Source organism: Perca flavescens, chromosome 6 (assembly GCF_004354835.1).
Source record: "Perca flavescens isolate YP-PL-M2 chromosome 6, PFLA_1.0, whole genome shotgun sequence".
Lineage (NCBI taxonomy): Eukaryota > Metazoa > Chordata > Actinopteri > Perciformes > Percidae > Perca > Perca flavescens.
The window spans coordinates 21,352,036-21,376,531 of record NC_041336.1 but is presented as its reverse complement, the minus strand read 5'-3'; the positions used below and the strand labels follow the sequence as shown (position 1 = coordinate 21,376,531).

General features: G+C 40.2%; 3 protein-coding genes across 4 annotated transcripts; 2 read left to right on the top strand and 1 right to left on the bottom strand.

Moving 5' to 3' along the window:
- Positions 1 to 432: 432 nt before the first annotated feature.
- On the top strand, positions 433 to 8,828 carry colq (collagen-like tail subunit (single strand of homotrimer) of asymmetric acetylcholinesterase). 2 transcript variants are annotated; one of them, XM_028580223.1, is made up of 17 exons: positions 433 to 629; positions 1,254 to 1,363; positions 1,582 to 1,689; positions 2,486 to 2,530; positions 2,703 to 2,729; positions 3,580 to 3,651; positions 3,907 to 3,969; positions 4,073 to 4,099; positions 4,211 to 4,255; positions 4,364 to 4,399; positions 4,497 to 4,577; positions 4,914 to 5,010; positions 5,799 to 5,929; positions 6,367 to 6,486; positions 6,595 to 6,721; positions 6,828 to 6,930; positions 7,032 to 8,828. In XM_028580223.1, the coding sequence occupies exons 1-17, from the start codon at positions 533 to 535 to the stop codon at positions 7,099 to 7,101; spliced, it is 1,359 nt and encodes a 452-aa protein (XP_028436024.1). In that variant the 5' UTR covers positions 433 to 532; the 3' UTR covers positions 7,102 to 8,828. The 2 variants fall into 2 exon arrangements, with proteins under 2 accessions (XP_028436024.1, XP_028436023.1); XM_028580222.1 differs by having other exon boundaries at positions 6,580 to 6,721.
- Positions 8,829 to 11,888: 3,060 nt separating this feature from the next.
- Positions 11,889 to 21,145, bottom strand: plekha8 (pleckstrin homology domain containing, family A (phosphoinositide binding specific) member 8). Its single transcript, XM_028580725.1, has 13 exons — positions 20,898 to 21,145; positions 20,316 to 20,432; positions 20,023 to 20,178; positions 19,800 to 19,921; positions 19,371 to 19,529; positions 19,209 to 19,249; positions 18,825 to 18,943; positions 16,639 to 16,972; positions 15,741 to 15,826; positions 14,271 to 14,329; positions 13,267 to 13,468; positions 13,103 to 13,164; positions 11,889 to 12,989 (listed from the first exon to the last, which is right to left on the bottom strand). The coding sequence occupies exons 1-13, from the start codon at positions 20,935 to 20,937 to the stop codon at positions 12,792 to 12,794; spliced, it is 1,695 nt and encodes a 564-aa protein (XP_028436526.1). The 5' UTR covers positions 20,938 to 21,145; the 3' UTR covers positions 11,889 to 12,791.
- Positions 21,146 to 21,280: 135 nt separating this feature from the next.
- Positions 21,281 to 23,112, top strand: fkbp14 (FKBP prolyl isomerase 14). The gene is made up of 4 exons (XM_028580726.1): positions 21,281 to 21,632; positions 21,929 to 22,080; positions 22,457 to 22,584; positions 22,683 to 23,112. Exons 1-4 carry the CDS (start codon positions 21,436 to 21,438, stop codon positions 22,839 to 22,841), a joined length of 636 nt encoding a protein of 211 aa, XP_028436527.1. The 5' UTR covers positions 21,281 to 21,435; the 3' UTR covers positions 22,842 to 23,112.
- Positions 23,113 to 24,496: the final 1,384 nt, after the last annotated feature.

Here is a 24,496-nt window from a genome sequence, read left to right as displayed (position 1 = left end):
CTTAATTTTGTGGGACAGGCTGGGCAATAAAAAACAATCTGGCCTGGACTAAATGGACACCACAATGCACAGGGGGATGCACAGTGTACTGCATGCAAAAAGATGGACTAATAATTACACATGAACAGAAAAAATCATGAAAGTTGTCTGAGGATGCACAAATGACACCGCATGTAGAATCCTAGTTGAATCTCTAGCAGGAAAGCCCACTGAAGGTTAGTCATGATAAGTCCCCCTGTAAGAGGAGTGGAAACAATAAAAGACACCCCCTGCAGTAGTAGAGATCTAATATTGGCACTCGAAGCAACTGGCAGGCTGTCTCCTGTAATTTTAGCGCACACTGATGCAGAGGAAAGATTTAATGGGCATTGGTCGGCGTACCCTCTTCTGAGGGCGTAAAGGAGACGGAGCAAAGCGAGGAGAGAGGGAGGGGAGCATAGGGAGAGGACAGTGAGGAGAGAGGGAGAGAGAAAGGCAGCGTGTGAGGGCTGCTGTGGCTCAGAAATAAAGTCAGGCAACTATCTGGAGCAGCATGACTCTTCTAACACTTGGACTGTATCTGCCACTGTGGTTTTGTTATGGCCTGGCTCAATCCTCTTTTCTGGATAGCTTTGTTTCATTCCCAGCAGGTAAGAATATTGTAATCTGAGCTAGAGACTGTGTGTGTGTGTGTGTGTGTGTGTGTGTGTGTGTGCGCTGTACTGTACATACAGTACTATTCATGCACAGGTGTTGAGGGAGTTGGGCTGTAAAAGCCTGGATACTAAATGTCTAGTCTTGGGATTCATTTTAAGCTCATTATCTTTGTAAAATACACTTGTTTTTATTTTCTTGTCCCCCAAGAGGTAGACTGGAAATGCCTCTATAAATAGCGAGACCAGCTCCAGTCCTTCAGTGAGAGGCACAGGCACTTCATATCTGTGTCCAGCTCTATGAACTCTGCTGGATGGGTGTAATGATTTGATAGTTTGCACCTGTTTCCCTTTCGCTTAATGCTGCTACTGCATGTTCTAACCTCTCTGACTTGTTCAATTCTGACTGCATGTGTGGGATATTTGTTGGCAACATGTCACATTATATGTGCCACAGTTGCCTGTGCATGTCCATGTGTCATAGCATAATGTTGATGAAGAGGTTTGACATTCAGTTGTTGCAGAAGACAACATAAACATGACCTCTTCTGTCTGTCTTCTTCTGATTTTGACACCTGGCATCATCGCCTGTGTGATTGACTGCATGCACACCTTGCACAGCTCTCAGATCCCAGGAGCAGCAGAGAAGATTCAGCCCATGCTGTTTACTGAGTCCGCCTCCACCCCCACTGTTTCCTCCACCCCCTTCACTTTGGCGCCGCCACACTCATGTGAGTCAAAGTCATGTGACTTTCTATTGTGGAATATCTGAGTGTTGATATGTCCTTGGGCGATTTCCAAACTGCCCCACACTTAACTGCCCCGAATGATACCATGATAACACTCAGATGGTGGAACACAGTTTGAATTGTCATGTCAAGAATGGGATGAATTTCATACTTTGTCAAAGCTGTACAAGAAATACAGAATTCTTATTTTCATTTTACAGAATGAAGACATTTCAAATAATGGTGGGGAGTCAGAGTGGGGCAATGAGGACAAAGGTTCTGCCTGTGTCCCAGGCCCCCGTGGCCCTGCTGGGCCCTCTGGCCCTCAGGTAGGATCCAGACTTTTCCCAAACATCATGGTTATCACAGCATGAATAATGTACTGCAGATCTGGCATCAGCATCATTACGCCATTCCAACACACCTCCCACAATTTGACTTACGTAGGATTCACCGTCAGTACAGCGAAATCACAGACTGTCTCTGGTGTTTCGAGGTGTTAAGAATCAGTACTCCAACAACGTATCAGCCCCATCTCCTCTCCAACTTGAGAGTTCCTGCAAAGCAGGAGATGGGGATTTCTCTGGCCCATGCAACACAGTTGCCCATTAACGCTCTACATTTAGCTCAGACACAAATAGCCTTTTTCCACTGGCTGCCAGTGCCCCACACATCATTCTCAGAAACTGTCCGAAGAGCTGTCTGCCTGGAAAGGCTTACTGGGTCGCGTAAATTCCAGGGATTACCAACTCAAACATGTGTCCGTATGTTGGTGTACTCTGGTGATGAAAGATATAAAGACATTTTGGGTCAATATTAAACCTCGTCCTCTGTTAGCCCAGCATTTCATAAGCGAAAAGCAAATTTACCAAATGATTGTTAAAGCTTTGCTCATCTCAAGCTGTTACAGCACCAGCTGGACTGCTGCAGCATTTCAGTTTATAAAAAAGACCCACAAGGCACTTTGAAATCAATAGTGGCCACTCAGCTTTTAGCTAATTGAAACTGCATCTGTGGGCTCCCAGAAGCAGACATGACTTTGTGGTGGGATGTTGTGGACAATAAAAGTAATTTAGATAGATTTATGAGCAATGGTTTATATGTGTTGTTTATTATGACCACCAGGGTCCACCTGGATTACCTGGGATAGGAGGGCCTAAGGGAGAAAGGGTAAGCAGTTTACTTACCAATGTTCTAGTCTCATCTCATTTATGTAGCTCATTATACATTTTACAAGCTACCCATTATTTTGTAAGCTCATTTTTAATTGACTGAAAGATGCTTGCTGGAAGTGTATTAAATAGCTACTGTCCTTGTCCCCTCCTCCGCATCCTGTTGTCAGGGAGAAATCGGAAGACCTGGGCAAAAGGTGAGAGTCTCCATTAATCACTCTGTATTCTCCGCTAAGTGGATTTACTCAAATATGAGATACAGTGTCTCCGCCCGCTCGCTAGGGCTTACTCAGAGTGCTGCCATTGCCTGGTTGTGTATATCAAAGAATTGTGAGCATGTACAACCTTGACAGGAGACAGCATAGACACACTGACAGGATGCAAGGGACGCAGAGCTGCTGAGACGGGCTGTTTTGATGGCAGAGGGATGGTCTCCTTCTCAATGAAAGGGAGCATATATCGCCTCAGTATTGACCACTCAAAGACATCCAGCATCATACCTCACTGTCAGATGGCCCTCCCTTTCTATTAGAACAGAAGAATCAAGCCCACACAGCTTTATTGACAGCTCAGAGCACAGTGTTTGATCAGGGCTGGCAGAAGAGAAGTGACCTCCTTAAATGATCGGTCGCTGTGATTGAGCAGCAAAAGTGTCCCAGTGGGAGAGCCTCCCTGGCTGGTGGCCTGACTGAGCAGCTTTGCAGCACTGCAGTGCAATTTAGGTTAGTGCTTCAGCCAGGTCATAAATCATTTTATTTCCCACAAGCACGGGCTCCTGTTCTATATACAGCCCATCATTTAATTAAAGAGAGCAAAGTGACAGGGCTCGTTAAAGTCATTCTCCCCCTACATGTGCAGCAGTGTCTGATAAATACTGTAGCAAGCACGCTGTCAGCTTATGCAGCAAATCCTGCACTTAGATTTATTTTCTTTCTTTTTTTAAGAGGCCCTGATTTCATAATCAGATTTCTACAGCTGTGACAGTAATTGTTAAATTAGGTATATCTATATCTGAGATCACGTGTTAAAAGTGATGTCTCCCGTCAGGGTCGGACAGGTCCTATTGGACTTCCTGGGAAAGAAGGACCAGCTGGATGGCCTGGACCAAGTGGGCCCAAAGTGAGTAAGTCAGACCTCATAATGTAGATGATATAAAATATGGCATGAGATAAGAACAGTAAGTGCCAATACAAGGTAGGGTAGATGAGTGTTAGCTATGATTTGTGTTACGGTTTTCTGTTATGTAACAACCTTTTCTATATAAATGCTTGATTTAAATAGTATAAAAGAACCTTAAATTCAAAGTCGTGTGGTGTAATATTTGGGTTGGTGCCAATCCACATTTGTCTTATTCCGAATGTTTTTCTGTGTCAGGGTGAGAAAGGTGACCCGGGGCTGATGGGTTTGCCTGGAGCTAGAGGACCAATTGGGCCAAGGGTATGAGATACATATGAACTATATATAGATATATATGATCTGGCATGATCTCACCCTAACACTACTTTATTTCATCTTGGATGTTTTGTCTCTTTAATCCCAGGGTTTACCTGGGTATAAAGGGGAAAAGGTATGGAACAGTTTTGGTAATTATCATTCAGTAGAAATAGGATATATTGATTAAGATCTCTTTTTCATATAGACCTAATGTGATGTAACACAGTATAATCTGCTCCATCAGGGTTCTCGAGGCGATCGCGGTGAAAGTGGAGTGAAAGGAGACAAGGTGGGCAGAGTTTATCAGTAGGGTTGTTGCGAATGTAGCAGTACTAGAGTGTATATCTGCTGTATGTAATCTAAATTGATATTATAATTTACTCTTCGTTATCCGCAGGGTGGGATGGGTTTCCCAGGAATGCTTGGACAAAAAGTGAGAAACACATTCAGTATTTAAATTCGTTCCGCAGGATTACAACTTTCCAAATATGACCAAATTTAATGTTGATTCAATCTGATTTGTTGTGCAGGGTGAAATGGGTCCAAAAGGAGAACCTGGGATCTCAGGAAACAGAGGACCCACTGGCCGACCAGGGAAGAGAGGCAAGCAGGTGAGGAGTCCGTGGACATGTGACATTTTGATTGCATTGTTTCTTTAGATTTAGTGTTGCTCAAATTAAACTGTTATTTTTGTTTTAATAATTTCTCTTCCAAAGCTAATTTATGTGCACTCGTAAAAACTACTTTTCTACGCCTCAAATGTCTTATTGCACACTCAGGATTGAGTATTAGTTGTAAACCTTTTGATCTCTGAAACATTATGTCTGTTTGTTTTTGCTATAACAATATTTCGTTGTTATGATGTAGCAATGACAAATAAAACTGAACTGAACTGAAGAAACGTTTAAAATATGACCACCTTGTGTAATGTTTTAATCGTGTTTCAGGGAGGGAAAGGAGACACGGGCAGTGTTGGTCCTATGGGACCTGCAGGCCCACAGGGGATTCCAGGTCAGCCTGGTCCTCCTGGTTCACCTGCCACAGGTAAGAACTTCTACCTTTTTCCATTTTCCAACAGATTTAAAACCCTTACTAATTTAAAAAACTGACATCTTGTTCAGTCACGGCATGAATTTACCTATGTCCCCTCTGCACATACTGAGAGTGTGTGAAAGAGAGCATGTTTTACCTTTATTTATCCAGATAAGTTGATTATTTGCAACGACAACCTGTCACATTCACACTTGGAAGCTGCCCAGTACAACAACCACTGCGCAGCTCTATTTGCACAGTATTTAGTTGGGGCTAAGGGGCTTGATCATTTTCCCAACCCCAGATTTTATCCTGCTGGTCTGGGGATTGAACCGGCAACCTCCCAGTCCCAACCTTGCGTCTTTAACCTTTAGGCCACCACTGACCTACTGGTGTGCGAAGCAGCAAACACCCATGTCAGCAGAAGGAAACACACTTTAGACCGGAGGTAACACCGGCAGTCTTATTTAGCACCAGAGAAACTTTATCTCCCAAGGTGAATGTTGTCATGACATCATGTGCCTAAAATGGATTTACAGATGGTGAGCCTCCCTGCAGTTTTACAAATATTATGTCACCAGATAACGTGACATTTGTAATCTTGATCAGGTTTCTGAGTGAATTAAGTTGATTGCGTTTGCTTCTTGATAAACGCAATACATTTCATGGCATACAGTATTTATATCAGCTGTGTAGACTTTAATCTCAACAACACTTCACTTTAGCTCCTCACTTTAGTTACTTGAAACTTGTTTTGTGTCTTTTTTATATAATATTTTCTCCTCTCTGGTTATGTTTAGGACTATACATGGTTGGAACAAAGGGTGCACGTGGTCCACCAGGGCCTCCTGGAAAGTGTAGCTGCAGCCCTCTCAGTAATTCTCCATTTGATGATTATCCTTCTAGAGGAAACTATCCCAAAGTACCGGCGGTGAGGAATTAATAGTTTTGTCGAAAGCAAAAAAGTTATGTACGGTATTTTGTGATGCACTTAATTATTTGACACATCACTGAAAAAAACTCAAATCATAATTATGTTTCAACAATGTTAAGGGCTTTTAATTAAATATACTATTTGTATTTAAAAATCTTTGATATTAAGCTAATAAATGCTAATTTAACAAACCCGGGGGTTATTGGGGTTTAATAACTTTTGAGTTAATTATTTAAATATAAAAAGTTGTGAGAGATAAAAGTACGCCTACTGGGGACATGAATATTGCTTTGAGACACATACTGCCAGCTAAGATATGTCATTTTGATGCACAATATCTCAAAATTGCACTCCATTGCACCAACCATATAATTCCAAATGCACTAAATATTGAAGACATGGCAGTCAATTTCCTCACTTTGCTTTTCTTTCAGATATTTGTTGTAAGCAATGAGGAAGAACTGGAGCGCCTTCACACAGATAATGCTCTGGCATTCCGCAAAGACCAGAGATCTCTCTATTTCAAAGACATTGATGGCTGGCTGCCAATTCAGGTACCACTGCATGCAGTGAAATCAGAATATTTCATCTTGTTTTACACATGTTGACTTTTTTTTTTTTTTTTTTTTTTTAAAACTCTGTAAAAGACTTTTCCATTCCAGTTGACGCCGTTCCAGTCCATGGAAAATGCACCTGACGATGAAGGTTACTGTGGTGACGGGATCGTGCAGATTTCCAGCGGGGAGGAGTGTGATGACAAAAACAGGGTTGTCACTGATGGCTGTGTTAGTAAGTCACGTGTCCACGTTAGGTGGTCTATTATAGCTCCTAAGTTGTACTTTGCTGTGCACATAAAAATGTACCCCTCCACCTCTGCTGTCTCCCCTTACCACAGAGTGTAAACACGCTTACTGTGGAGACGGATACCGCTATGAGGGGGCTGAGGAGTGTGATGGAAAGGACTTTGGATACCAGACATGTAATTCATATCTTCCAGGGTAAGCACCGTATACAACTATATGTTGACAAAAGTGAGAAGTGTTTTGTTGACATGTTAAACTGACCGAAGGGATGTTTTTTTTCCCCTGTTATTTCGCAGGTCCTATGGTCACCTCAAGTGCACACCATACTGTGTTATTGACTCCACAAACTGCAAGTACTTCACTTGAGGAGGAAGCTGGACAGTGCAGCGGGATCCTCAGTGTGTTATTTGGAATATTTTCATGCAAAAAAAGAACAATAATGCTCCAAGCAAGAGACTGTGAAGGTAGAGGCAGCCACTGATTCTATGATGAAAGAAAAAACAAAACATATATATATAAATACAACTCCTCTGTATTGCTGCTGAGATGCCACGTAGCTCCCAGGAGTTATAGTCGGGTCAGTGGAGGTGAAAAAACCTTCACCCACACATAGGAAATGCACAGGCCAACTGCAATCAGTCTTTACAAGCAGGACTTAAGACTGGCCTCCTCACCATGAATCAGCCTCTGGATGCAACAGTTGTGTGACCTCCAAGACTTAATTAAGTGCCAGTGGGAGATGTTGCAGAGGAGCAGTAGCCGGGCCAGAGGCGTATCAATCTTGACCCAGTTACTGTTGAGAAAGAGAGGCAGTAGGCCATCCAGAGCCATGGCCTCAGGTATTCTACTGCAGCGTCAACAGCATTTGCATGAGGCTGGGATTACTAAGACCATGACAGCAGCTGTCATTATCCAAGCATGTAACCCATCACTTTACTTATTATTGCCACAAGGCTCATAGTCTTTGTAGTCTCAATATTACATCAAGAATTTCAGTTGTAAAAGGTAAAACCAGGCATATAGTACGATCAATATGTATGGTTAGGGATGGAGATAGAGGTGCATGAATTATGCACTTGTAATATTTCAGTGAGACTGTTATACCGGGAGGCCCCACTTCAGAGGCCGACTTGGCCTCATTAGCTTGTGGTGGTACTGTGCTTGACAGGGTCATTCAGTCTGGACAAGGTTTCATAAATCCCAAAAAAACGTCTCAGGAACCAACAGGTAATGTAGCTCACTCAGCACCTTTCATAGGCAACCCCTACTACTCTCTTTGTAAATTAAATGGCAGTGACTGTATGCTGAAGCACACAGATAACCCGAGTTTCTTCCCAGCGCTGCGCTTCAGTGAGAAATGAAATATACTGTATATGAAGGCTTGAAACTGTTATGTTCTTAATTGTCTCACTGCACAGGAAAGGCTGGGATAGTCTGTAGCTGCTAAAGGGGAGGAATTTCAATTCCAGTCTGTTCTATGGTCATTACTGTATTTACTCTAATACCTCTTTATCCAGTCTTTCTGTCTTACAGTATAACAGCAACACAGAAACTCAACAGTAAACTTAACAGTGTAGATGTAGTGTGCTGTGTGTTGGGCACCAATGGCGAAAATGACTTTGCTGATATAAGCTAACATTTTCCATAAGCTACTGTATGAGTCACAGTGCCAAGGATGACCTGTTCTCAGCCATACATAGATGTAGTCAGGTGTTATATAAAGTGGTTCTTCAGTAAAAAAAAAGGAATCGAAAGATAAAGACTGTTACTATATCGTCTCCGCATGCTTGTGATACCATGCTAATGATTGTCAAACATATTAGTGAACAATGTTATACTCTTATCTCTATGGTCTGTGAATAAGTTAAATTAGGTCCTGTGTTGTCTTGTGTTGTGTTGAATGTTGTTATTTTTGTTATTATTTATGTTGTTTTTCTTTCAATGATGTATTGAATGTTGTTTTTTGGTGGTTGTTTTTATTGTAATGGTGCACGTTAATGTATAGTTGCACAAGTTGTGTGTGGACTCCAGGAAGAATAGCTGTGGCTAAGGCCCCAGCTAATGGAGATCCCAATAAATCAAATCAAATCAAACGCTTCAACGCTTCTGTTTTGTAAATCATCGCATTCATCAGCATAGCAGGTGTCTTAAGAAATATCAGTCTTGCTCTGCCCAGAGTGTAGCTAAGTACTGTACGTATGACACACCTTATATTATAGTGATGAACTGTGCCATGCACAAAGCTGAAATCCCTTTTGGAAACTGTTGAATGTGCTGTATGTGGCCTGTGCTGCTGTGCTGTATCCTCTAATGTAGTATGCACACCAATGCTGAAACATAACATGCATGTGGTAACGTACTGTAAGGCTTTATCAAATATATTATGCACTGTGACTGGGATAGTGAAAGCTCATTTTGTTTTATTGCTCTGATATGATTTATACTGCAGTTGTTGATCATTTTAAAAAGAAATAAAACAGGAATTTAAATCATTCAAAGCTTTCCACTCTGTCTTAACACACATGCATCTTTAAACTTTGCTCGGGTTTGTCAGCGGCTTTGCTTGCTGTGTGTTGTGAGCAAGTGGTGACAGTGATTGGGAGGCTGTGCAAAAAGCCTAAAGACAGCAATAGAGATGCTATTGATGTTCTTTCAGAGCACTCACTGTAAAAAAAGAAGAAGCAGATATCTATCAAGTGGAAAAAAGATGCTGTCAGCAGCTCCTTGCAAAGTGCTGCGTAAGACTAAATAGTTACCAGACCACACAGTGAACCTTGCTGTTTTCTCAGACATGACAATGGGTTTTTTCAGCTTTTCATTCTGTCTCGATGAAGCCCCCTCAGAACTGAGTCTGTGCCTGAAGATGAGGCACAGTGATACAGGTTGGGCACGGGCAGCCAGCCAGTGTTGCAGCAGAGATGTTTGAGGATGGACGCAACCATATAACTCTATTAGCATGCCATATTTCTTTTCTAAATCACATCAGGACAATTTGTCTGCTGAGATGCCCGAGTAAAAGCTTACCTTGGCGTATTTATCCCATCATGTGCATTCCCCTGACCAGGCCAATCAGATTTGTACCACAGATGTCTCAGTACAGCACTAAATGTCGCTGGAGAAGCAGTGGCCGAGCTGATTCTACTGCTCCGTAATAAAAAGATCTGTGCTCCATTTGTGGAGTTCGTGAACTTTGAGCAGTTCTCTTAAATTATAGAGGGTGGTCTAGACCTACTCTGTTAAGTGTCCTGAGATAACATCTGTTATGATTTGACACTATAAATAAAATTGAATTAGGTACAAATTAATTGATGAACTAATAGCTGTTTGTTGTGGATTTTTTTATTGATATTTCCTCTCTCAAAGACAATATCATAGTTACATTTGTAGGAAGCAGGATTTAATTTGAGCTCTCAAAGGTATTAAGTTGATGAACTGAAATCAAAAACTTTTCCCAACAAAAGGGGTTATTTTAGTGCAGGCTTGGTGGTGTAGCATTACAGCTGTTGCAGAATCGCTGACCTATAAGCAGGAATGGCTGGCGTGCAGGGTGCTGTGGTCCTGGCAGAGGACACACTAATGCTGCACATGCAAAACACTCACAGCAAAGTATGCAAAGGTGTTATTTGAGCTCATTGCCACTGTTAAGCCAAACTAGAACACCTGTGCAGATTTACTATCTTTTGCTTACTCGTCTATTTGTTCAGTTAACAAGTGAAATGCAAAGGGCTGAGGATCAATTACACTCTCAACACCATTAAAGTCGCCAAGGTTGGCCTAAGATGATGGCCTTAAAGGTGCTATAGGTAGGATTGCGAAGATCTATGACTTAGGCCGCTTGCACACTAATGGCTCCCATGTTAACAGGTTAGAACTTGACACGCACGTATCAGGCACGGCTCGAGCCGCGAAGAAAACGCGTGCATGCTAGAAATAGGACCGATGCCTATTTTTCACGCAAGCATGTTGGAAGCGTTTCAAGGTTAAATAGAATACAAAAAGATGTTTATATGTCATTTTGACACAAATACATTTAATAAATGATATTTTGATGTTTGAAAGTCTCTAGGTTGACATAAATGCAGATATAAAACTTAAAAAAATAGTAATAAATAATTATCAATTTTCAAATATTGCACCTGTTAATACAGAACGAAATATTCTGTAGCCTATTTTGCCGTCAATACTGCCGACGTTGTCTTTGCTGTAATCAAATCAGTATATATTTAGGTTTAACATGAAGTATAAACACTATTATTTCATTTTATCAATGGGAAACATACATGTGTACAGACAAGGCTAGCAGTAGCAGCCGCGCCACGTTTCTGGTGTGCAAAGACATAGAAAATGCCACGCAGCCGCCACGCAACTGACACGCAACAGAAACGCCACGCTCACGCAATGCATTTTTTTTTTTTTCATTTTTTATTATGTAAAAATCAAATAGCATCTTATATACAGTCATAGAAAAAACAAATTAAATGTTTGCAATATTACAATGGAATATTGTCAGGATCAACACTGGACAATAAAACAGGCCATTGCAGTGATGTAAACCTGTTGCAAATTACTTAATCCAAGAATTATTACTGTATGCCTTCCTGTAAACACAAAAGAAAAGTGAGAATAAAGTTGAAAATACTATGCGGTAGGTCAGTCTTGGTAAAAAAAAGAAAAGCCCTATGTTAATGTTCCTGCTTTGTTCTGATGGGAGGTTGAGTCCTACCACTCATTTTGTCATTGAATTGACATCACAAAATATTAAATATGGCTGGTACCAACACTCATGTTTATGTATCAGTGCATGGGCGAGATGATGAAATCTGTAGAGTAGCTGAATATCACGGTTCATTATCAGTACAGAGATAAATGAGAAGCAATGTATATTAACGTTCCATCTATCCCCTTCAGGATTATTTATTAACTCAAGTCCTTGGCCGATTCAGTTTGCATTGGCACCTATGTTACTTATTACATAAAACCATGCAATCAATAAACATGCTCTATGTATACAAATGTCCATACAATAGCTGGACTGAACTGATCCCCATGATATTAATGTGAACTTTATAACTTAAGACTTAATAAATATACATTGTGAAAATGCATTCTATGCATTGGTTTGTGCAGAGGATGTTCACTAAAGTATTCAGCAGTTGTCAGTACTTAAACAGCTACACTGTATTATTTAATTCCTGTGTGTTGTGGTACTGTAGGCAGCAGAGGCTAAAGCCATTCACATGATAGCTCCTTTTTGGTCCCACGGAATGTCTCTAGAGCAATTGTTCATAACATGTTAACGATGTAAAACAAAAAATTGTCAAACTGTAGGATGTATATTACATTTGCAGGGAAAGACGAATATAAATCTGACATAATTTCGTAAACTCAACAGTCAGTGTAATAACCTTTTTTTGTTTTTTACCCCAAATGCTTAAAGTTAGCCCAGTATGCAACTCCATCACATACATATTGGGCATTGGAACAATCAGACATATCTTTTGTCCAAATAATGCTTTGTGTTAGTTGTAAGTATGACCCCGTTTCGTGAATCCGTGGAAACAAGGACAATCTTGATTATAAATTACTTTGGGGGAAATCACAAATGGTTATCTAGGGAAGGCACTAGAGCCAAATTACTTGTGGTTATGTACCTGTACACAAAAAAAACAAAAACAAAACACACACACACAATACAGCCACAGTGTGCACCAGAAACAAATGTCACCATGAATCATTATGGCAGGAGTCTGCATAATAGGGCTAAAAAACCCTACCCTGTCAATGGTCTTTTAAACAAGACCTAGAAACTACATTTTGTCAAACAATAATGTCTTTAATTGTTAATGCTTGCTCCTAAATACAGACATGAATACCTTCTTCAAACCTCGACCCTCCACTGTCCTCGAGTTTAACAACCACTGAAAACACCTCACACTGACACGCTCAATTATTTTGTAAACAAGATGCACTGGATGCATCTGGCACCCTCCTTCAGCGGTCGGCCACTACTCTGCCCGTGCAGTCAGGTTCTGTCCTTCCTCTCTCTGTTCCAAGTTTCACACCACTTCATCAGACTCCAGGTTGTATTCTTCATACAGCGCATCTAGGATGGCCAGCTGCTTCTCCATGGCAGGCAGGTACAATCCCAGGTCCCTGTGCACGCCGCTGGTAAAGCCGCCCTTCAGCTCGTCGCCCGCTCTGGACACTAAGGCAGCGGCGAAACTTTGATAAGACGGAGCAGCTCTCAGCGCCAACTGGGGAAATAGAAGCATGCGATGGTCACACTCCAAGAATAGATGAACCTCAAGAGGGAGTGGGTGGGGGGTGGGTGGGGGGGGAAGCATTGGTTAGAGTAAGAAATACTTACAGCAAAAACACCTCGCACAACCCATCCGTGGTACTGCCGAAGGGTCTTTCCATAGGCGTTATCTGGGTGAGAGAATAGACAGAACATGACGAATCTCGTACACGCATTAGGTTCCACGTATTTAACTTGTTTGTAGATTTGTGCATCGTAGAAATCGGACTCACTTAGCGCTCCGTGGATGTCTTGCTCTCCTGCGTTGACCTCCGACAGAAACTCTTTGAGGAACGTCAGGCCCCGTCTGAGCCACAGAAGAGCCTCGGTGGCTGAGTTACGCACCCGGGAATTCTCTGTCTGGACTTCATGCAGCACGATGGACTGTAGTGTGGGGAAGCTGTCAGGCTCTGACATCAGCTTCTGGTGAATTTTCTACAGGGTTAAGAGACCGGTTGATATAGTAACATGAACTGGAAAAAGATCCTGATTCTACTCTGCCATCGTTCTTAATTTGATTTACCAAAGCCATAAGTACTACTTTTTAACAGCTCAAAAAGTGATTTGATCTAGTGTACCTTGACAGAAGAAGGATATGAGGAGTGATAAGCCAAATGCCTGACTTTCAAGCTAAACAAGGAGTGGAGCAGTATTATACTGTATACAGCAAATCTCCTTGTTGAAATATTATATAGGAGATCGTAAAGTACTAGAAGTGTTGAAATTAATCAAATAATCGATGCATCGAATCGTGGACATGGACGACGCTGCATCGGTAATTGGCAGGCTCATAATCGATTATTTCTGTTTACAATTTAATGTATGCCTAACAACCTTTCTGTTTACATATTCTGTTATGTTTTGCACATTCAGGAAGTGCCATGTGCTCAGTGCTGTAGTTTTATGTATCCAATTTATTTAGTATTAAAGCACTGCAGAATGTTTTGTTTTTGAAGCTTGAAAAGCTATGAATTAAATATCCTATATGGCTTTAATAGAAACATTTATTTAATGCATCGTGACGCATCGAGATATCGAATCGCTGACATGATAATCGTAATCGAATCGGGAGATCAGTGAAGATTCACACCTCTATAAAGTACTAATGTTGATTCATCCGGTTTGGCATTCCATGTTTAGCACGATTTAGAGGCACTTCTGAAAAACTAAGTCATCATTTTGTCTTGTTTAAAAGTGAAATCTGCTTTAAGATAACATCAATGACATGTACACGTACCTTGATATTTCCAACAAAATCCATTTTAACTGGTGCAAACACAGTGGATCCCAACTTGTCTGAGAAGAGAAAATCCATGATCATTTCTTTGTTCCTTATGAAGAAAGGATTCTTAGTTTGGTGTCCTATTATTTAGGACAGTGATGAATGCAGCTGAGGGCAGGAAACCATGTGTAACAAGTTCAGAAGATTTCACCTTTTCGCTGCAGATTTGATGGGAAAGAAATGTTAGCTTGTGACACACTAGAAGACCTTAGATCCTTAGCATTTCTGAAAGCATGCTGCATGGCATACAGGATATCAAACGGATATTACTTGTATCTGGGACTGTGTCAAGATTTGACTGGAGACAGGTCATCGATCTAGGCTGGAAACTTTTGAGCGCAGCTGGAGGCGATGACCTGCTCGCTCTACGTTATCCTGCTTATTGCATGGCTACTTAATAAAGATATCAGCTACGAATTTAAAAATGATTTCATAAATTGAAAAATGGTTCTCTAGAGTCTACAATCGGAACTGCGTCCATAGCAACAGTCTGTTATTTATAGCAGCGGACTGCCATAAATAACAGACCGTAGAATGCTGTAATTGACCAATCAGAATTGAGTATTCAACAAAGCCGTGCAATAAATAATTTTAGTCTTTATTACACAGCTTTGTTGAATACTTGATCCTGGCTGGTCAATTACAGCATTCTACGATCGGTTATTCACGCAGTTTTGATCATAGACTCTGGAGGACCATTTTAAAATCAATATTTTGTGTCAAATTATTGATTTCTTTAGTAAGTAGCCGTGAAATAAGCGGGATAATGTAGAGCAAGCAGGTCCTGCATCACCCGGTTTAATAATGACCCGCTCGCTCTACATTATCCCTTACATATTACACTGGCCATCTGACATATGTACAAATTAAACACTGTTGTTACATCTCTCTGCAAGTCTCTCATACCACCAGATAATTACAGATGATCAAAAATCCTAATCCAACCTGTCCTCATATTTATTGGGCCAAATCTGATAAAACTTATTTTTAGTCAACCGCCTGTCAATTCCCTCTAAAATTGGCAAACAAGAGGTTGTTTTTAAAGTCTTTCACTTGTTTATATTGTTACTGTGAGTGGCCATATGTATTTATGTGTAGTACACTGTGTAGATGTGTAATGCACAAAGACAAGGCCACACACAGCCACATGAACAGGTATGAGCGAACAACAAACAAAAAAACAAACACTGAAAGACATTCAGGTACAAGAGGAAATAATCGGGGGATGAAAGGATTATCAACTACGAACTATGAACCCAACTATGAACCCAAGACAAAAAGCTGCCACCTCATTAAATACAGATTATGTGAATGATGGAGCATAAACAAATGACAAGTAAAATAGTGGGAAGAAGGGTGAAATGACCACATGTGAGAAAGCGGAAAAGATTAAGAGAAGGAGAGACTGAAAAGTGACCGGCCTACCTAACACTGGTACTATTGCATAGCATGAGTCCAAAAACTCTTGTGTAGGGATACCATTGTCGTCGTCCAGTCTTATATCACTAAATCTAAAAAAGTAGAACAGATTCAAACAAGAGAATATATTAGAGGTAAGTATGCCATTTCAATTTTTATTCATCAACTCAAACAGAAAAAAAAGAAAAAAGGGTACAAACGTCCAAACCAAGCCTGAGAAATTCACACAGCCTCATGCAATTCTAAACCTGACAATACCTGAGACTATTCTGCTACTTTGATAACAATCTGACAGTTTCTTTTGTTGCTAATGTTAATGCTCATCAACATCTCCAAAATGCACATACTGTAGTCCCCATCTTGCAGGTGAATACTGGCTAAGTGAGACAATGATTTTCTGCAATATAATGTTTACGTTGTGACTAAATATTACATAAATGATTATAAACACTCTAGTCAGTTGTTCAGTAACACTCTCCAGGCTCTTAAAAAAGAAAGTAAAATATGATTGAAATACAGAGTGAAACAAAAAAAAGCTTTACAAACCCAAATATCAGATGAGGGCCTCTCTGTGCCATGTGATCAAGAGAGAACACACTAATATAAAACACTTATAATGACATCTTGAAATGGATTCAGTTAAAATGTTCCAAACCTGTTATATATCTAGTCTGTGCAACACGGTAATACAATTTATATATTTCCACAAACTAAGTAACTGTGCAGTTTAGTCAAACGTTGCAGCAGAAGTGCAGAGCCTCAAAAGACAAGAATACTACACAGAGCTTAGACTGAATAACCCTAATACTTTCATAGTGAATTATCACAGACAATCATACATTAACTTCATACGGTAACAAATGTGTCCTAAAGGATGTGACCTTCCTGAGTAGCATTTTCATACCTGTGACTCATTGTGCTGAAGAAAGTTTCCACCTGCTCTGTGTCTTCTGGCTCTGTTGAATCTCTGGAAGTCTGGCCCTCCTGTTGAGCCTCTTCTTGGTCTGGGACAGCTTCCTGTTGGTGCCGAGGCTGGACAGCGTTCGCTTCCTTGTTGTTGTTGTCCTGCTCTCCTTGATTTTGGTCCACTTTGTGCTTCTGCTCTTCTTTTGTCTCCTTTTGATCGTCCCCCTCTGCTGGTTGGTAGTGTTCAATCTCAGAGGTATTCTGGGTAGTGTGTAACTGAGGGTTGACTCCCCCCTCGGCGACTGAGCTGATGCTGTTGGCCGCATCAATGTCTGTGTGACACAGTAGATAAACAGTAAACATGTGCAATGTATTTAACCAGACAAACGGGTAAACAGAATATGGTTTCGGTCAAGATGTTTATCACAAGTCTGAAGCCCAGTTTTCATCAGACTGGGTGTAGCAAATTGTGGAAACAGCTTTCAACAACTGCACAACTGTCATGTAGACTTATTATTAACCACTTGCAGGGTACACAGACGCAAACCTCATGCTCATCCTTCATTTAGTGTTTCAGTAAAATTATATGACAAACTTCAAAAGCAGCACTACATTGTGTAATGAGTAGAGATGCACCGATAGACCGGCCGGTGACCGGAATTGGACTGTTTTCACGTGCTTGGACATGACCGGCGACCGGCAGGTCAGTCTGAAAATTGCTGATATCATGCCGGTCAATGATAAAATTAACTGACAACATAAGTGATACGAGTTACAGTTCTCAAGGACGCACGCACACACACGAACGCGCCAGTCTCTTTTTCTTTTCTCTCAACTTTTCCGCCGTGTGTCTAGCGTACCCGCTCGCGGTGTGAATCGCGTGTCCGCTACATGTAGGGAACCTTGTGAATTAATCTGCAACATGACAGCTGTTTAGAAATTCTTCAGCGTGTGTGCAGAAGATAACAAGTTTGCAATATGCAAGTCCTGCAAGGATAAAGTAGGGCGTGGAGGGACGACACCAAAAAAACCAAAATCTAATTTTTTTAGTTGGATATTGGATGTGAAAAGAAGGAAATGGTTCTAACATTGCACATTAGAGGTGTGTGAATTTCCCACACCAGGAGTAATTTATATAGTTCTATTTTATAGTGATCCATTATCTGTTCAAAACATTTTCTATGTTCTGTGCAAAATGTTCTATTAAAGAAAAGACAGAAAATTAATATTTGCGTGTGCTGTGAAGTGGTTAGAAAAAATTAAATCAGCTAAAATCTGTATCGGCTGGCCTAACTCAATGAAAATTAGAATCGGCCTAGAAAGTTGTAATCGGTGCATCTCGAGTATTGAGTATAGCTGCACTGACCTCTATGGGTTGAAAGCCTCAATAGGTCACCCAACATCACAGTTGGGTTTGGTAAGGTGTGACTGGTTTCAGTTGTGACCTCACCAGACTGTGATTTAGCATTGCGCTTCGTGAAATGCTTTTCATTACCTTCTTTTTGTTTTGAATTTGTTTTTTTTTGGCCAAAACAGAAAAGGACTAACACCTTAATTACAATACAGCAAAATGTTCTTCAACTCTTTCATATCTCGTAAAAGTCTGACAATGAGTTGTTGTTTAATATTGGACTATCAAACAATTGTGTAAAAACATTCTGTCTACATTTTCTTAGATGGGTAACAGTGTTAACTGGCACTATTGCATCGTATCACGTCTGAACCAAACGTATGTAATATATTCTTATGTAACATGATGTAAACTATGTACCACAAGAGAGGTCTCTTTTATGTACTGTATTATTTATAGACATCTCATCAGTACACTTAAAAATGTATTATGTGTTTTAAATAATGTATGATTGTATTTACGGTGAGATAGCATATGTATTATAGATAACCCAAAACAATAACTTGGAAAAGATTTAGGGCTTATTTTCCATCACTGGCAGTAGCTTCCTCCTATATAAAGGCTTTGTTACTGCTAAGGAAAATGCAATATTGTAACTGGGGCATCCATCACTGTCTGCTCACTAAAAGGAAATAATCTATCCACATCAGTTCAGATGGTGTACACACAACAACCAGGCCCCTTTTGATGTGTGTGGTCTTTCCTTTATGGAATGCAGTAATGGTTTTCAGTTCAGGAAACTCGTAAAGTGACTGGTTGGACATCTGACTCACCTGATGGAGAAGGATGTTGTTCTGGTCTATCTGGCTCATCTGGCCCTTCTACTCCAGAGTCAAGGCTCTGGTTGTCATGTGCAATTGCTTCTCCTGAGGATTCAGACAAATCTCTCCATCTGGAATGAATTTGAGTGCACAATGTTAACTCTAAAACTTGGGATGCACTTATTTTGGGCAAATATAATTGGCAATTGTGTCTAGTGCCACAGGAATGCAACATTAATGGCAAAATATTACTGTATCAACAGCAAACGCAATGGATATTTCATTTTTCACCTCACTTTGCTAAGTGCTACTTTGAACATCTATGTGACAGTTAATGAGTGAGGAAGAAACAACATCGACAATATAAATACATAATGACAGAAAAAAGCAACCTACTTTTCTCCAAGGTTGTGGTTTAAATGATTGACAGGTTTAATCTGTTGGAGAAACAAGACATTAGGGGGTCATATATGTATGTATAATTAAACAAGCTGTACCCTTTATACTAGATGCTATTAGGTTATCTGATTAGACACATAAGTGGTGACATAAATGTACCTTCTGAGGTTTGATGGCTGCTACTGGAGGAGACCCTGGTGGACTCTGTGTTGCCATATCCGTACTAAAAGAACGGTTTGCTATCTGCATGCATTCCTCCAGAGTCTTAAGAAAGGTGGTGCATGTAGACTTTACCATGTTTCCAGGGTCTATTCCGGTCTGAAAAGGGCACACACATATATACATTGGCCAACATAGCCCTAAATGTCCCGACATGTTAAGTCTGTTCTTTGGTAACAGCAAACTAAATCTGCTCAAATCTATAAAGCTTTAGAGAAAATGTACTTGTGATAACATTTTCTGCCTGTCACAGCACACAACAATTTGATGTCTTGCTAGTTGCAAGTTGGGCTACCCTACTGTATACTGCAGCTTCACACAAACAGCAGCTTCTCTTATTTCATCAGTTTGTCCAAACCTTAACCTTACCTCCGCTGTGTCTGCTAGCTCATCATTCTCCTGGATTTTGTTGACTTGTTGTAGAAGAAGGTCACAGTACAATCTGAGTTCTGACATCTTAGTTTTCAGTGCCTCTGTGTTCTCGTGGAGCTCTGTAATAATAACAACAAATGAGCCAATGTTTTGGGAAAACATTTACAATATTTTACAATAGAATACTAGCTGTTAAAGCGCAATCCATGCATCCAAATACCTTTTTCTCTTTTTGTTCGGTTGTCTGTAAGGCAAGCTTTGGATGTTCCCAGTGCCACCAGCCATTTCTGCCTCTCTGCTGCATTGATGGCTCTGAGGTAAAAGTACTGCTCTCCTGGTATGGTCAGGTCAACTCGTGTAGAGTCAGAGGAATGAACTAATAAAGCACAGCAGCAAACAAGGAGAGATGCTTGTCAGGACTTCATCCAAAAGTCAGAATAAAGTCTCTCTCATACTCTCACTCTCTCTCTCTCACACACACAGTTAGACAGGACAAGTGAGCCATATACCGACCTTGGATTTCACATACTGAAATCTTAATGCTGCCCTTGCAACCTTTCCAGGCATCTTCTTGGGAGTCATAGTAAGACAACGTTCCTCCATCAAGTACAAACCAACGAGGTTGCCAACCTGAAATATAAATGCATTTACCTTTAGATCATTGCAACGGTGCTGTTTAACGAGTAACGTTATGGGTATTTCACTCTTCAATGTTGGAAATCAATTCGTAAAAGTCAGAATAAAACAGCGTTATCTAACGTTAGCTTCATATACTTGGAAAGAGTTAAACCTTACGTTACGTTAGCAAAAGCTAACGTTAATTGTTAAATCAGATTATAATGGCAGATGGAGGGAACTTCCTAAATTAGAAAGCGCTAAAGTTACATGTTAAGACTACATAAATAAGGTTAACTTCTAATTCGTTAAACAGCTATCAAGGCTAATTTAGCAACGTCAAAGAGAAGCTAACGTTAGTTAATTGAAAGTGGTGTTCCGATAGTTTGACTGACGGTAGCTAACGTTAACGTTGCTAGCTAGCTGCCTTAAAACAAGCACTATAACCAATAACACGCAGCCAGTGTGGGGTGAACTTACCACTTATGTAATTGGTCCACTTATGCAGCATTCCTTCCATTGTTTAATTATGTGGTTTTGCCGTTCATTACTGGTTTATCATAACAAGATATGGTGCACAGCTGATTGCAGCGACTCCATCGGGCCCCGAGTGTGATTAGGGGAGTAACGTCCTAGGCTTTACATTTTACCTACGTACATAAACGTGCGTAAACTTTGTGTGAATAGAGCTCGAAAAGAGAGACTAACGACGTTCCTCCCGTTTTACATCAGAGGGATAAGTACTTTGGGTGCGGATTATGGTGATTGACACAAAAAAGAACCAATAGAATAAAAGAATATAGATAAAGGGCGGAGTTTTGGAATAAATTATCCAATTGAAGAGGGAGGAGGGCAGACAACTGAACAGTGGCTGTGTTCAGGCGTTCATGCAGAAGTTAGGTGCCACGTAGTTGGCATTCCTGCTATGTATTTATTTTAGGGCACGTTACTGCATTTGTGTTGAAAGGTTCAAATACGCTTTTTGTAAGTTATGTAAGTGATCATTTTGTCTATCAAAATGATTATTTTTTCTATTTGTTCGATATTGCCCTCATTGTTTGTATTTGTTACCGGGGGGAAACTGCCTGAGCCAGAAGTGAAAATTGAAGTTATAAATAAACCCTTCATGTGTTACCGTAAGTCAAAGTATGGAGACATGCTTCTTGTTCATCACGAGGGATTCTTGGAGAGTAATGGCACCCTGTTTTATTCCAGGTAATTTGTTGCAGGAAACTGCTGCATATGTATTGATGTGCATTGTTGTTACATTCTGTGTGCAGGCAAAGTCACTGCTATATATGTATATGTATCTATTGGACTACTGTGCTGCAACCCACCACCACTTGTCAGTATGTGTGCCATGGTCCATTCAGACCTCAACATTAACCACTGGACTGTCCTTTATAGTTAGGTGGCAGACCCCTTATTGTATATTTGTGATATCAATGATGTGTGTACTGGACTTATCTTTTTCAAAGCAAACTGTGATGGATCTTTGTGACTCTTGGCAGCCGCAAACATGGGGATACAAATCCAGTATGGTTCACTCTTGGGATTCGAGAGGTGCTCAAGGGTTGGGATAAGGGTCTGCAGGGCATGTGCACGGGAGAGCGCAGGAAACTGACCATCCCTCCATCTCTGGCATATGGCAAGGAAGGAAAAGGTAACCTAAACTATTTGTAATACACAAAAACATGTTAGACAGGGTCTTTTGATTCAAATCCCCCCCATATCTCTGTGCTTATATTGCAGTGGTTCTCAAAGTGGGGTCCGGTCCCCAACAAAAAGGGGAATCATTTATTTTCACTATAATTTCATCAATAAGTAACAATGACACATTGTATGACTATATTGCTCATGGGTTTCATTCACTTTCTGTAATAAAACCTCTAAAAGCAAAAGAATTATCAGGTAGGGGACCCTGGGACAAAGTCTTATCAGATGGGGGTCCGTGGTCTAATTTGTGTCAGTTTAGGGGTCATTGATGTGAAAAAGTTTGACAACCACTGTTCTATTGCATAACCTTTTTTGGTTTACAGGCAAGATCCCACCAAGCAGTACTCTCATTTTTGATATTGAGCTCATGGAGATTCGAAATGGTCCCAGGTCACACGAGTCTTTCCGGGAGATGGATCTCAATGATGACTGGAAGCTCTGCAGAAAGGAGGTGTGACATTATTTGAAACGGCTTTTCTTTTGGCATTAAGGTTGTAAGTTGTGTTTTTGTTGCTATTACTGAATGCCATTATTCTGTCTGCACTACAGGTGAAAGAGTACCTGAAGAAAGAATTTGAAAAACATGGTTACTCACCTAATGACACACACCATGAAGTGATGGTAGATGACATCTTCAAAAATGAGGATGAAGATAAAGATGGTTTTATATCTGCGAGGGAATTCACCTACCAACACGATGAGCTCTAAAAGGACTGATTACTAGTGTTTGTGTCATGAATCTCCTCCAAAATAGTGACCTGAATTGAGGAATTGTTAATTAGTTACTGGGCTTGTTTTTATACTGCAGTTGAACAGTATTGTCTCACTTTTAGTTGAACATTTTATGGAAAATGAGATCCATAATGAATTTATATCTCCATTTTGCACTGGTAATGTCGCCACCTCAGATGAATTTAGGATACAGTATTATAGTTTTTTTTTGTTAAACTTTACATGAAATAAATGTTTTTGAATTAAACCGAGCCTTATGTTAATTTAGTTGCATTATATTTACAATACGTGTGCTGAAAACCAAACCTGTGTATGCAGTCATCCTTGGTGATGTGATACTGGATGATAGTTATTCTCTGTGTACGTCTTCATTGATCACTAGAGGGCACTCTTGTCCTAGACTTTTGTACAGTATTATGCTTACAAATCTTTATCAAATTAAATCTCAAAACAAAACAGCAACAATGCACTTTCAGGGGTCCCTCTCTTTCAGTTTCTAGATTTCATACCGTTTCTGGCAGATCAAAATGAGAGTAGTCACAGAAACGCAGAAAACTATGCCGTAGGCTTATATAGATGAATATTCCAAAACACGTCTTGAAGGAATACCATTGAATTTTTATTTTTCAGTTCATGTATTATAGTGAGCCTTAAGCAATCATCAAATCCCCTCAGTGGCATCCATAATGTACATTTTGCAGTGAATAAACAAAAATGCTGCTTATAACAGTATCCAAATGCGAAATGGCCTCATTGAACCCTGAGTAGAAAACAACATTTTTGAATTATATTTAAGTTATTTGAGAACCATCCATATATAGGAGGGAAAAAAATGTTGTCATACTCATAGCTCTGTCAAATTACACTAATTATATGTGAGTCCACATATGACAAGTGACTCTTGCTGGGATCATTGATTACTAAAATAATGTTAAAATAAAATGTCCTATGATTATAGGAAAATATCTATAGTATCTAGGACTCCCTGGAAGAAGAGATTGTGTATCTCAATTGGAAGGTCCTGGCTAAATAAAGGATAAATAAAACAAATTCGCTATGTAGCATCAACAGGAAGCACAATCTGTTTCAAAGAATACAGTGATATGTGTGATAGCTGTCAGTGCTGTTCTCAGTCTATTTTTCTCAAACCATGCAAATTAAAGCTTTGTAAGATTAAGACATATATCACAGTTGCTCCATCACATAGAGGTGCATGGAAATCACACCATAATAAGTGAACACCGTAGCATGTAGGCATACTGCAGTTGTGCATTTCAACTGTTATTTTAGTCACCAACTTTAACTAGAACTAATCCTATTGCAATTATTTACATAAGAAAAGAGGTGCTATTGATGTTTTGCAATGCTGAAAATTATGAAGCCTGACATGCACCAGTGATATTCTCAGGAACCAGAAACAGATTTTTAGAGCGCGAGAGTGCCATTAAAGCAGCAAGCCACAGTGTGAACACTGTGGTGCAACTATGTCTTCTCTCACAAAGAGCACCAGTGTTTTTCTCACCAAGGAAGTTCATATGGTATCTGGCAAAATTCCACCCTGCTGACCACACCTGCAGGTAAAACTAGTCGAGTGGCAATGTTACACGTATATATACAGATTGAATATTAGA